The 14878-nt window shown below is 46.3% G+C and overlaps 1 protein-coding gene across 2 annotated transcripts in view; it reads left to right on the top strand.

Moving 5' to 3' along the window:
• Nucleotides 1-14878, top strand: part of erfl3 (Ets2 repressor factor like 3) — a 65511-nt gene that overhangs the window by 30560 nt on the left and 20073 nt on the right. The window contains exon 2 of one of the 2 annotated variants that reach the window (XM_080768826.1): nt 14069-14288. In XM_080768826.1, the coding sequence (XP_080624952.1) occupies nt 14069-14288 (220 nt within the window). Of the gene's footprint in view, nt 1-14053; nt 14289-14878 lie in introns of both variants that reach the window. The other variant, XM_080768825.1, reaches the window with a different exon arrangement.

Raw genomic sequence — 14878 nt, 5'->3', positions numbered from 1 at the left:
AAACCATTGGGTCCTCACTCAGAAACATCTCTGGTGTGTGATAATACAAGCCCCCCCCCCCGTTTTCAAGCTACTTAGCTCTAGATAATCTTATATATTTGTTTTGAATAAATATCCTCTTTGTTTGTTTTTGCCTTCTGACAAATGGGTGACACTGTACCGACTCAGTCGGCTAGCCGTCAGACTTGGGGGAAAATGCTCTTCAGTGGAGGACGGGCCTGAAGTGAAAATGCACTCAGCCACAGTGTTTTTTTTCTCTAGAGTCGGCAGCAGAGTTGTGATGTTTGGCTTCCAGTGTAGCTTCCAGTCCGTCAAACAGTGTAAAGTATTTACAGTAAGCCTGTTCCAACACACTGCACCCTCCTCCCCACCCCCCGCCCCCTGGACACTGGGCCTGCCGGCTTTTTTCCCTCTTTTTTTTCTTTTTTTTTTTCCCTTTCCCCATTTTTTTTCAGACTCCTCCCCTTCCATTTCCTGGAAAAGGCCTCAGACTGCTCACTAGAGAGTGAGAGACGGCGAGAGACACAGAGAGAGAGAGACAGAGATATGTTGGCCTTACATCATCCTGTTCTTCACTTCTCCTCTCATCCTGCTTTCTCTCCACTCCTTCTCATCAATCCTCTCTCTCCTCTCTCTCTCTCTCTCTCTCTCTCTCTCTCTCTCTCTTCCACCCTCCCTCCCTTCTTTTCACTACCTCTCGCCCGGTCGAACAATAACCCTAGTGTGTGTGTGTGTGTATCAGGGGGCTATTTTTGGCCCCTTCAAGGCCAACAGCCCTCCCCCACCTCTGTCTCTGTCTGTGTCTCTCTCTCTGACTCTGGGTCTGTCTCGCTCTCTCCCTCTCTTTGTCTCTCTGTGTCTGTCTCTCTGGCTCCGTATCCGTGTGTCTACTCTGTTCTGTCTCTCTCTGTGTCTTTGTCTCGCTGTCTCTCACTGTGTGTGTGTGTGTGTGTGTGTGTGTGTGCATATCTTGCAGGGTTACATGGTAGCTCGTCTTGAATGACCGGTAGCACATGCTGTATATTACAATCTCCAAGAATAGTTGAGCAGCCAAGTTATGCTGGCATCTGTTTTAAGAGTGTGTGTGTGTGTGTGTGTGTGTGTGTGTGTGTGTGTGTGTGTGTGTGTGTGTGTGTGTGATCCCCTCCCTGCCCTGGGGCGAGGCATGAGGCAGGGAATAGTGTGATCAGGCCAGAGAAGTTATGTTTTCCTCTTCTGCAGTGAGTCTTCCTCCTCGTAGAGAAGTTACTAACCCCCCCCCCCCTCGCAATGCAACAGCAGCAGCCCTGAGTCCTGTCCCCATGGAAACACACCATGTCGGCCTCTCTAACGCAATACTGATAATGCTCTGTCTCTCTCTCTATATCTCTCTCTCTCTCTCTGTCTTATTTTGGTGGCTTAGTTCTTTGTTCACCGTGTTGCTAAGTTGGGGTTTCAAGGAAATGGCTCAAGGAATGAGACATCTTAGTTTAACGTGTGGTGAGTTTTTTTTGTGTTGTTGTTGAGCTGAATCAGACCAGCAAAGTTAGTTTATCTTTTACAGAAATCGTGAATTATTCCGTGTACTATAATTTGACAAGATTATCTGAAACGGATAGCATCTCTGAAAGCGGCGTGTTCAGTGTGTGAGATATGCATTCTAAATTAATTGACATTTGAACTCCTCCCGTTTCCATTTTTTACAGCAATTAATTCAAGTAAAGTCTGTATTTTCTTTTTCTTTGCTAATTTGACAAGACTTTCTGAACTGTGTGGGCCGTGACAAACGTTATAGGCCCGCCGGAGTTCACATGCAGTGCAGCTAATATACAAACTCGACCTGCTTGCCACTGTCAGAATTTAGTACTATATCGCGTTGTTGGGCCGGGAGGGAGATGTTGATATTCCACCCCGGTGCTGCTGAACCCACATGCAGGTTCCCACACCCACACCATCTGTAGCCACAGCACTTTGCATCTTCCCCTGAGCTGCGTTTCAGTCAAACTGGCAACCCTTGACCCTGTTCATATCAAGAGGCTATTAAAGCGTTCCCTAATAGAACGTCTGAATCCACCTATGAAAAAATAAAAAAGTGAAAGATCACAAAGATCACGGGGGGGGGGGGGGGGGGGGGGGGTGCGGTCATGTCTGTTTGCGAGTATTCCATGATTTTAAACACGTTTCAGTCATTATATTGTCAAAAATTGTCTTCATTACTTTTTAGAAATAGTGAAAAGATCTACTTTACGTTTCGTCGTTCTTGTAATAGAATAAGTTACTGTATAAAGAGGGGAAACAAAATCTCAAATAAAGTGAAATCCAGCACATTATATTCTCTAGTGTTTTCACATGATCACTGTGTCTCTTTTCTCCCGTGCATCGCATCGAATCGCCCTCTCCTGTTTCTCCTTCAGTCTCCCCTCACTCTCTCTGCTGTCCCAGTACTCTCCCAGTAGCATTGGTCTAATGAATGTTTAATGGATCTGTGGGAAGACTACACACACACAGAGACACACACACACACACACACACAGACACACTCGCTCTGTCTCTCTCTTCGGTGGCGCAAGGGAACATGGTCTCCGATTACCCTGCCCCACTCATACTTCTTTTCCCTTTCTCCTCTCCCCCCCCCCCCCCCCCTCTCTTTTCCTCTGTCTTGCCCTCTGCCCAGCCTTTCTTCATCCCTCCATCCTTCACTCCTCCTCCTCCACCTCCTCCTTATTGTCTTTCTGTGTTTTCTCTCCCTGCTCGTGGCGCTTGAGGCGATGTCACTCGTCTGGAGGAGGCTTGCGTCCTAAAGACAAGGGTGTGTGTGTGCACACATGTGTGTGTGTGCTGTGCTTGCAGTGTGCGTGTGTGCGTGTGTGTGTGTGTGTGTGTGTGTGTGTGTGTGTGAGAGAGAGAGACTACCTTGCTGTTTGCGTCCGTCTGTCTTTCATCACATCTATTTCTCCGCCTGCCTGCCTTACTTGTCCTTCCTTTGGCCATCAGCTCCCGTCCACTCTCCTCCTCTATTAGCCAGTGTGAAGTGCCCTGGGCAACACCGTGTGACCAGCCGTGGTCAGGGATCCCCTCAGAATGTTTGCCTGCAACGAGGATGTTGCTATGTGAGAGCAACACACCGAGGTGATCCCAGGACACCGTCGGGTCCCCCAGGCCACCACCCACTGCAGTGGCATGGCACCACTCTTGTTGTTTAGCTTTAGTTCATTTTATTAATCTTCACCAGTATCAATAAAATCATGCATCAACATAAGCTAACTTTTACATAGTTAACCCATTTAGGCCTGACGTCGAAATAAAAAAAAAGTCTTCTGAAAGAATATATATATATATATATATACGGTATATAAGATTTGTGCCACATTTTCACGATTTAAAAAAAATAGCAGACCTATACAAGCTCGGAGCGCGCCACTCGGTGGCACGCTATGAGCTTGTAGATCTGCTATTTTTCAATAGCTAAAGTATAACATAATACTTAGTTAGAACGCCAAAACGGGTAGGCTGAAGCTAAATGCTTCTAAGTGCCGGCCTATCCTATACGTACTAAGAATGGATCCGCACTAAGGGCAGGGCTGTGCAAATGTTTTTCAAATGGAAGCCATATTTGAAAATGTGAAAACTGACAGCACGTCCGGTCATATTGTATAGAGCACATACAAATGCAATTCATTACAAACAATTTTAACTATACAGTGCAATATCAATTGTCTTTTGTTGGCAGCGTATAGCCAGATGGAAGCCACATCTCTGACTGTGCTGTGAACAAAACAAAGAACAAAAACTATAAAACTCTGCCCAAACCGCGGCTCACGGCACATTTGCGTCATTCATTCGTCTTTTTATTTAGTTTCCAGATTATTGTTAGTGTCAGAATCAGAGTCTATTGTCACATCGCAGGTTTCCAGAAAAGTAAAGAAAAGGTGTGACGTTCTAGTTTTAGTGTCTTCACATAGCTGGGGATAGCAGCAGTGTTCCCCAGGGCTCCCGCATGGTGGGGGCTGCCACGGAGATCACACAGAGGAAAACAGGCATCCGCACTTCCCAGCGAGGGAGGGAGGGAGGGAGGAAGAGGGGGAGGAAGATGGATACAAGGGAGTGGGGGGGGGGGAGCCGTGGGCAATCTGACCCGCATGACAACAGACTAGCAGACGAGCTATGATCTCATCACACCCTTTATCCTCTCCCCACCCCGCGCTGTCTCCTTGTCCCACTCCAACCATTGTCTCTTTCTCCTTCTGTCCTTGTCCCACTCCAACCATAGTCCCCCCCCCTCCCTCTCTCTAAACCCTCTTCCTTCCCCTCTCTCTCTCTCTCCTCCCCCCCCCCCCCCCCCCCCACTCTAGCCCCTCTCCTCTTGTCATGAGGCTCACCCCATCTCGTCTTTCCCTCTTTTCTTTTTCAGTCCGTTCTCGGCCACCCTACCCCCCCCCCCCCCCCTCCCTTCCTCATCTTCCCGCTTTCATGCCACCTGCCCCCCACTGGACACACAGTCTCACACACACACACACACACACGCACAAATACAGTGTTGGCACACTTCCCTCACTCGGGTGTCCCACGGCAGAGATTAGACGCACCCTCGATCCCTCAACCCTCCACACCATCCACTAAATTATTGATGCTTGTGTGTGTGTGTGTGTGTGTGTGTGTGTGTGTGTGTGCGTGCGTGCGCGCGTGTGTGTGTTGTAATGGCTATCTGGTGTCTCCCCCAGGAGGGAGAGAGAGAGAGAAAAGAGGGAGAGAGAGGGAGTTGAGGTCATGGAGGTTAAGTGGGGGGGTTGGGGGAGTGAGGTTATACTCTGTTGACTCCCCTCTCTCTCTTTCTCTCTCTCTATCCTTCTCCCACTCATCTATCCTTCTTTACTCATTCTCTCTCCTTCGACCCCCCCCCCCCCCCCTCTCTCTTTGGCACTGATTCTGATCCTGACTCAGAACTTCATACATGCACAGTGCACTCACACACACACACACACACACACTCTCACACCCGACTTCCACATATTCCAGAGTTCTCCTTAGAACGTTTTATAATTGTGTGTGTGTGTGTGTGTGTGTGTGTGTGTGTGTGGGTGCGCGTGTGGGTGCGTGCGCGTGACAGGACAGCTCGGCCCACGGCGGGCCCGAGGAGGATGGAAGGACAAAGACACCTGTTCTAACTCTCCAGCTCACAGCATTCCTCTAGCATAATCCCCACTGTAGCACACACACACACACACACACACACACACACACACACACACACACACAGGATCAGTGGAGGAGGGGGGGGGGGCAGTGCAGCAGTGTGTAGCGCACATGGCTCACACTCCTCTCTTTTATGTAGCAGAGGTTTGACGGCCAGAACCTGGAAGTTTGACCAAGTTTCTCACTCCAGAAAACACACACACACACACACACACACACAAACACACACACACACACACACACACAGTGCTGCACAATTAATCAAAAAAGAGAGATTGAGATTCAGAAACTCATGGGAACTCATTTCTAAATTTGAGCAAGAATCGTGCAGCACTGGTTGTCTGTCCGATTCATTTCTCTTACTCATGTCTTTGCTACAAGAGACACTTTAAGAGAGGTTTAAGTCAAGCCACTTTGATGTTGTCTGTTTAAAGCCACAGTATAGTTGGCTCCATGTGAATGTAGTAAAATGTCCAGCAACTACAGACTAAAGACAATTGAATACATATTTTCATGGTAAAAATGAGAATCGTGTGAGAATCGTGATCTCAATTCTTGTGGAGGAAAATCGAGATTCACATTTGTGCAAGAATTGTGCAGCACTATGCACGTGCGCGCACACACGCACGCACACACACACGCTGCTGTTGCTGAGGATACAGATGGTAGCGTTGAGTCATGTGTCTCGTGTCTTTTATTCAAACAGCAGCCTGGCCAGTCCGTCCCCGTCGCACTCTGACTCTGCCACAGATCCATTTCACTCATTGACCTGAAATGTAATGCTTGTTTGTGCGCGTGCGTGTGTGTATGTGTGTGTGTGTGTGCGTGCGCGACTGTGCGTGTGTCTGGTGACCTCTGTGGCACCTGCCAAAGTCAAAGTGATCATTACAGAGTCAGTGGTATGCATGCCATGCATGTGCGCGCGCACACACACACAGAGAGAGAGACAGACATGGTCTGGCGTCATACCTCTGATTTTGTGATTTGTTTTTATCTCTGTTTTGTCACAAGGGGGTGTGTGTGTTTTTTTTTTTGTGCGAAAGAGAGCCTCTGATCACAAGCCCCAAGTTGATACTCGTCACCAGACCCAGACAGAGCAGTTCGATGCAATCACTCTCCTATCAAAAGTGTATCTGGGAGGTGTGTGTGTCATTGGTTGGCCGATGTTTATGGGTTGCGAGTAAATATCCCTTTTTTAAAAATCATTTCCTATATTGAAACACATATTTAATTTAATAACAAACAGAAAAAGTCGTCAACTTTTCATCAATGAAACAATTCCAACATTTTGAAAAAGTATTTCATGAACAATTTAATTTCTTTTTTTAAAATTTATATTAGTTTGTATTCCGGGGAATAATGTATTTTTTCTCTTTTGTGTCTTGAGCTAAAACGTTTTGGAACCATTGTAATAGAGCAGGGGTCCTCATTCCGAGAGTTCTAATAATTCTATTCCAAAGCGATCCCATGTATATAATATAATCTTGTGGTTAGAGTGTCTGCCCCGAAACTGGGAGGTTGGGGGTTCGATTCCCGGCCGGGTCATACCAAAGACTGTAAAAATGGGACCCAATGCCTCCCTGCTTGGCACTCAGCATCAATGGGTTGGATTGGGGGGTCAAATCAACTAATCCAATGATTCCTGAGCACGGCACGGCTGCAGCTCACCGCTCGAAGGCTGCAGCTCACCGCTCCAAGGCTGCAGCTCACCGCTCCAAGGCTGCAGCTCACCGCTCCAAGGCTGCGGCTCACCGTTCCAAGAAATGGGTCAAATGCAGGAAACAAATTTCACTGCGGTAAACGTGTGTGACAAATCTTTGACTTTGACTTTTGACTGAAGATGATAATTTGGCCTGTCAAATGGAATATATATATATATTATTTTTTCAGATAATGGGTTTATTTTTCATTTATATGGATGTGGAAGGACGTACTTTATTTTTTATATGCGATGTGTTTTAACCCATTCTGGACGGGAACCCCTTTTGGTGTTTTAAGCATTATGTTATAGTTTAGCTATAGAAAAATAGCAGATCTACAAGCTCATAGCGCGGCACCAAGTGCACAAGCTTGTAGATCTGCTATTTTTGATTTTTATTTAAAAATGTGGTGCAAATCTTTGAATTTATATCACTCAAATCTTTGCTTCTGCGGGTGCCTGGAACAACATATTTTGAGGGTTGGGGTCCAATTACATATAATTCTGGGGCTCCTTGACATGAAATAGTTTGAGAACCACTGACATAGAAACGGAGGTTTTTCTGAAAACGGCCATGATTTAGAAGACATGTGTAGAATCTGGTCTCGGGTCTAAAATGGGTTAAGTGGCCCTTAACCAATTATGATCGAAGAAAAACATGAATACAGTACAATTGCTTTTCTCTGAGGATGTGTGACGTCATTTAAAACGCATTGCTTATGTCCGTCCATACAAATATAAATAAAAGCCTCATAGATGCTTACCATAGCACAAAACCCTCAGTGAGTGCTGCGGGAAGTGACAGATGTGCTATTGACATTATTATAAGTGTTATGCAACGGGGAAGCCAAATGGTAGAGCGCTTCGCTCTGCCGTGGCAGAGATTATCTGGGGCTAGCTAGTGCTCCTTCACTTTCCTCTGTCTGTCATCTAGTAAATCTATTTACAGGCCCGAGCTGTGTGGTATTACACGCCACGTAATCTGTTGATATTTAGATGTTTCGCTGCTTCATTTCCTCTGTTGTCGCCGAGGACGTGACGGCTTTGCAGAAACACTGGATGTATTTATGCATGTTGTGCTGCGAGTACATCCCACCCCGCCGCCTGCCTTAGGTCCACAGAGGTCCCAGGTCATGTTATCCTCCCCGAGTATATAGGATCTAGGCAGCAACTGTCGATATGCAATCCGTCTCCATTTGCCTGTTTGTCCAGTTCTGCGTGTCTGATTCTGCCGTCTATAGTGAACAGTCTCGTATAATTGCTATTTGCTATACCGCTGACTAATACTTGTAATTTGCCACGGTTGCAAATGTATACTTTCAAAAGAACACAATAATGTTCTTGGCGCTGAGCCAAACTGTTAAAACGGAACCGTGAAAATCTAAGCGGGGGCTCGCAACTCTGTTTTGAATTTTTATTTGACAGACACGGCAGATACAGTATATGCCTTTTTTTTAATTTATTTTTTATCCCACGATTTTGAAACACATTTTTCGCCTCTGTGTCAATTATCTAATGTGATCCTGGGCTCTACACACCCTCCACCAACCTGGGGAAAGAAATGGACTTGAACTCATGCTTCCTTCATGCCTGAGTGTCCAAGTTGCTCCTTTGCACCCGACAGGGGGGAGTTTCCCTGGTTGGACGTAGCGCGTGGAAGGAACACGTTATTCCAACCAGTTCCTTTCCCCTCCACCAGGCGCCCCGGCTGGCCAGGGGGAGGCAGTTTAGTGGCCAGGATTACTGCATGTTTTTTGTGAGGGTACCTACCCTAGAGAGACGGGGAGAACATGCAAACTCCACACAGAAAGGCCCCTTTGGCAACCCCGCCTCGGGTATGGGCACTGACGACGTGGAGGAGAGGACACGCCGCCAGTGCCCACAGCGTCCCGAGTGGGAATCGAACCCTGGACCTTCTAGCTGTGAGGCGACAGCACTACCGACTGTGCCACAGTGCCCCAGTATCTTGACGTTCTTTTTGTCGCAAATTAGAATTTTGATCATTCAAAGGTGATTTTGCGAGCCCTCCGCATATAAATACTTGACATCCACCGAGGCAAATGCTGGTAAATTGTGACTGTGGCCTCCTCAATAGTAAGTGTACATTTCAGCAGCCATGTTGGCAGGTTACTAGGACTGGGTCACGGGTCCCGCTGCACTGCAGTCGGCTTGTAAAGCAAGTGAATTCTGGCATCCGTCAGCCTCAGTGGCTGGTGGACACGGAAAGTTGGCTCCCTGACCCTGCTTAAAGTCACATCCTTCATTTCAGTAGTTTGTACAAGTGTGATGAATCACTATTCCAGTTAGTTCCCGAACCATTTCATGTCAAGGACCCCCAAATTGATATGTATGTTGCTGCGGACTCCCCGTCTGAAAAATGTTTAACAATAATTTGCTGCCCGATAATTATTGGCCCCGATATCAGGAATTATATCAGGAAACGCTGCCGGGATCGATCTATTACCTTTGGAGCATAACGCCGAAGTATTTGCAGCTTTGATCGGCGGAAAATACGGCGGAAAATAGTCCCATGGTTTGTTGTTTAAGAGAAAAACATTACAATGCGAAACGGCAATTGTAACTGCTAGAGGATTTAGAAGATTTTTTCTTTTTAATTTTGAGGTCAGGCCTAAATGGGTTAAAAAATCAATACCGTACTATATTCCACTATTTCTGTCCGACTATCTGGGCCTCACCCAGCAGTCCTCCTGACAGCTCCGTGTTGCACAGATGTGTCACATCCTGTTGGATGATGATTCATGAAGTGTCCACAGAATGTTTGTCGGATAACATGCACACACAAATATGCACCCCCACACACACACACACACTGGATTACTCATTACTTAATTCTCTGTTGATTAGCTCCCTGGCACATGAAGTGTGTCAAAGTGTTGTTGAACACACGCGTGTGCACGTGGGTGGTACACATGTGCACGCCCCTACGCATGTGCACTGTGAGTGTGCACACTCGAGCACATTGGCTTACTCATTGCTTAATGGCTTTCTGTCCACACACTGGCACAGAGAATATGCACACTTTTACATTTGTGACAATGTGCAGTGACGCGTGCTGGGTTACTCATTAGTCAATATTCCCTGGCTCTTACATACTTGCGCATACATTTTTTACAAGCGGGTAACATTTGGAAAAACACACACGCCACCGACACATGGCTTAATAATCATGCCATAATCCATTAACGCAATCAGTGCCGGGAGGAATAATGTTGTTTGCTTACCTCGCTATCATTACGATAAAGTCGCTCGATAATCCCTCGCGTTCATATTTTGAACGAGAGGCATGTTGAAGTCAGAAATGAAGAGCTTAGTATATCCATCTGGTCAAAACCACGGAGAGCTCCCTAGATTAGGAGATACGACAGCCGTAAACATTAGGAGATACGACAGCCGTAAACATGCGCGAACAGCAAGGAGTATGGTGCTGAAGTGTGTACACGTCCTCGTTGCATTAGCTATGACGTTTCCACACTTCCTACGGTCTAAATGGGGTTTAAGACCTGACAAAAGATTCTATACAAATGTGTTCTAAATCCTGACAGTTTTCTGAAAAATCTATGTTTCTATGTGTCGGTGGTTCTCAAACTTTTTCATGTCAAGGACCCCCTACACAGAATCATCTGTATTTGGCCGCGGACCCCCATCTGAAAATATGTTGTTCCAGGGACCCCCCAGAAGCAAAGAGATGAGTTAATAGCGTCCGCTGTGAAAGAATATATATTCAAAGATTTGTGCCACAATTGTAAGATTTTTCAAAGACGGCAGATCTACAAGCTCGTACCGCGGCACTCAGTGCCGCACTACGAGCTTTTAGATCTGCTATTTTTCAACGGCTAAAGTTTAAAATAATGGTTAAAGTGGTCAAAAGCTATACGGCGACACGGAGGTGTCCTCGGGTCCAAATGGGTTAACTCTTTGTCTTTTACCAACACTGCTGCGTAAGCTCTAATTCACACAGACGTCACATACCTCCACCCTCGCGGTGTGTGTTTCCGCCTGGTGTTTCCGTCGGGGCCCTGGGGAGGGAGAGACAGACAGACAGACGAGGTGGGTGGCTGTGGAATGGAGAGAGTGTAGTAGAGAGGAGGCCATGATGTTTACCTCCATCTGTAGGAAATAGTGACAGGAGAAGCGGAAAGAGGCGGTTTTCATAGACGCCGCTCTTCCACACGAGGCCCCGCTGACACCAACCACTCACTGACTTCCTGTGTGACAGGTTTGACCTGTGTGTGTGTGCACGCCTGTGTGTTTTGTTTCCTAAGGCCCCGTACACACACGTCAGACGAACAGCGAACATGCTCCGTTCCGTTGGAAAAGCATTGAGGCGGGCCGTGAAACACGGATGGAACAGAGCATGTTCGTCTGATATGTGTGAATGAGGCCTAAGCTACTGTGGTGCGTCGATGTCCCAGTGACTGGTGTGTGCGCACGCCTGTGTGTGTGTGTGTGTGTGTGTGTGTGTGTGTGTGTGTTTCCTAAGCTACTGTGGTGGGTTGATGTCCCATGTGACTGAGTTCTGTGTTATTGTTTTTTTCTTTTCTTTTTTTTATGCCCTTTATTGTTGAGCCTTTATTCCAGTGGTTCCCAAACTGGGGTCCGGGGACCCCTAGGGGTCCTTTGAAATTACACGGGTCGAGAATCACTGCTAGAGCCGTACAAATCTTCTCTTATGGGGGTCCCTGGCATATATTTTCTAATGAGGGTCTGCGGGCTCATTAGTGTCAATTTGGGGGTCCTTGGCACGAAAAAGTATGGGAACCACTGCCTTATTCAACAGCGACAGTGTGAAGACATGCAGGAGAGAGAGAGAGAGAGTGGTAAAGAGAGCCTTGGGTCGGATACGAACCTGCCCGGGCTAGTATATAGTATGCACTCTACCAGTATTAATAGGGGAACACACTGTTCATTTGGCCCCACTAATGCCTGACTACTACCACCGATGGGCCACAATACTATATATATACTGTATATGACCACTTTATCAGGAAAAGACACTTCTCGACACTTCTCTATAGGGCTTAGGGTGCATTTTATGTGAAGGATTTCGCAGTTAAGCAGTTAAGGAAGTGTAGGACAAGGTTTCTAAAAGTGGGTGTTGTGTGACACCAAGGGTTGCCACGTATTAATACTTATATTATTCCAAATACTAATATTTGGAATTTACCAATATGAAAAATTGTATGAGTTTAAAATGTCAAATCCAAAGTTATTTTTCAGTTGTAAACTGCAAAAAGATGTTCTCTCACGACGTCCTTGCGCATTTACATAGGTGTACCCAGACTACCCACTACCCCCACAGAGACCCATGTACTGTATGTCTGATCTGCAGGGAATAGTAGTCTAGTAATAATGCAGCGATAGTACCAAGGAAATTAGCAAGGCACTTTGAAACGGAGCATCCAGCTTACCCGTCCAAAGAAAGACTGAAATCTCTTGTATGGGAGTGAAAAGTTTGTGTATGGCTGATGTGTTGAGCAGTGTGTTGAGCAGTTGAGTCATTTTGTACATCACACAGTGCTGTTGACTTATTGTAGCGTTGTTTTCTGATCCAGCTGAATTGCATGAATCCAACCGGTTCATTATATATATAAATAAATCCCTAGTTTGCGTTGCTTTGGAGGTGAAGTGGACGAGGACAGATGGAGAAGCCATAGGAGGCATCCTGTAAGGAGAGCTCTGTGACGTATGAACGGAGGAGAGAGAGACTCCCGTTCTATTCCTGCCCCGGGGGCTTCTCTCCTCTCCTCTCTCTGTCCAGTGTGATCCAGATTCGGCCCACCACGGACCTCTCTGTCATGGCTAGATATATAGAGGACATGGGGCCCACATGTACAGACACCTGTGTAATCCTCTTCGCCGTATAGATAGAAGCGACTCGGCTTCAAATAGCCGCCCCGGGTGCTTTCCTTCCTCGTAACCGTAATCACGTCTTAAAGTTGAAAGGCACAGAGCCAACAGTCGGGGCTTTGGAACAGCGCGGAGGGCCGTGAGTGTCGGGGAATAGAGTCTGCCTGATGATGTGTGTCTTGTTTGGTCACATTGGAAGTTGTTTAACCCATTCTGACCGGGCACCCATTTTGGTGTTGGCATCATGTTATGCTTTAGCTATTGAAAAATAGCAGATCTACAAGCTCATATCGCGCCACCGAGTGGCGCGATACGAGCTTGTAGGTCTGCTATTTTTGAAAAATTCGAAGAACGACTGACATTTTTAGAATCTGATCTCAGGTCAGAATGGGTTAATCAGACCAGTGTGTGTCCCGTGGAAACCTCGTATGAATCTGATCTCAGGTCAGAATGGGTTAAGAAGGTATCGCTGTCGTGTCCCACGCCTCGTTACTGTCTGTGACCCCTGCTGTTGTTCAGCAGACGGCCTGGTCTCTGTTTGGCCTTCACTGCCATGCCTGTCTCACCATGGACTCTTTTTTTTTAATCAATTACCATAACCCCCCGGTACCACATACAGCATATGGGTATGGTTATTCTTAGCACAACAGTCTTGTTGGCAACAGAGGTGAGTCGGCGGTCAGCTGCAGGCAGTATAGAGGTTGCTTTAAACACATTTTGGTCTCGAGTCGACCCCTCGTCGTCACTGTGGTGAAAAAGATGAACACACACACACCGCCTCCTGCATTGGGAAGAGTGGGATGACAAAATCTGACAGACAATCACAACGCAGTATCACGAATTTTTTAAATATCTTTCAAATATTACGTTTTTGAATGTCTTTTTCTGCGAAGCAGCAGTGAAAGATCTGCCTTGTTTTGAGACATAATGACGTCGCTTTATCGCCAGGTAAATGTAAGCGTCCAAAATCAGTTTAATTTAATAAGGGTTGTCCCCAACCGATCACGTATCGAAGGAAATCGAGGCCTATCGTGTCATTTGCATCCCTAGTATCAATATTATATCCATGATATTAGACTGAATATTGTCTATGGTTTTGGATATTGTACTATTGCGATAATATGGCATATGTGGCATATACAAATATAAATATCTCAAACTCAAATGATCGGAAATCGAACCTGGAGCAAAACTAAAAAAAAGCGACAAAAGGGACATCCACCCCCCACAACAATAAGATTATCAGTACCAGTGCAGAGTAGAGTACAGAATCAACTGACACCCATCCGTCTCCGTTCTTTCTAACCAACCCAGGGTTTGCCTTCCCAGACTGGGCCTACAAGCCCGAGTCGAGCCCCGGCTCCCGGCAGATCCAGCTGTGGCACTTCATCCTGGAGCTGCTGCGGAAGGAGGAGTACCACGACGTCATCGCCTGGCAGGGCGACTACGGCGAGTTCGTCATCAAGGACCCCGACGAGGTGGCGCGGCTGTGGGGCGCCCGCAAGTGCAAGCCTCAGATGAACTACGACAAGCTGAGCCGAGCGCTGAGGTACGTAAACGCTTTGAATGCATTTTTCTTTGGGTTTTTTTGTCACGTTTTGTATTAATTTTGGAACAAAAATCAAAGAAAACAATAGCAACACACATAGTACAAACATGGAAAAATAAAATTGACATTGCGTATCAAAACTTGCATGTTACATCACATTTACTGTTGTTTCTCATTCCCCCATACCCTTATTCTTTCTGTTCAGTCTTAAATGTTGCCCATTTGGAACATTTGTCCTGCATTTTTACATTTTTACTTCCCAGGCTTTACGGCATTATAAGACGCAAAAAAAACATCAATAAACTATAATCACATTCACCTTATGCATAACCAAAAAAGGCACACATGAAAATGTTGGTAAATGCCCCGAAACGAGAAGAAATATGATTTCTCTGTTCTGTGTGTATGGTAGGGAATTGATATAGCTTGGTTGTCCCTGGACATTTTTTTAATATTGTTCAGCCTTTTCTGTGTGTATATCTGTGCCTGGCGTGTGTGCGTGACTGCATCTACATACAGTACAGTACAGTACAGTACTGTGTGTGTGTGTGTGTGTGTGTGTGTGTGTGTGACTGTGTGTGTGAATTGAT

The sequence above is a fragment of the Protomyctophum bolini genome (genome assembly GCF_963924005.1).
Source record: "Protomyctophum bolini genome assembly, chromosome: 7".
NCBI classification, from domain to species: Eukaryota; Metazoa; Chordata; class Actinopteri; order Myctophiformes; family Myctophidae; genus Protomyctophum; species Protomyctophum bolini.
The sequence above is the reverse complement of the archived record's forward strand: the minus strand, read 5'-3'. Positions and strand labels throughout refer to the sequence as shown.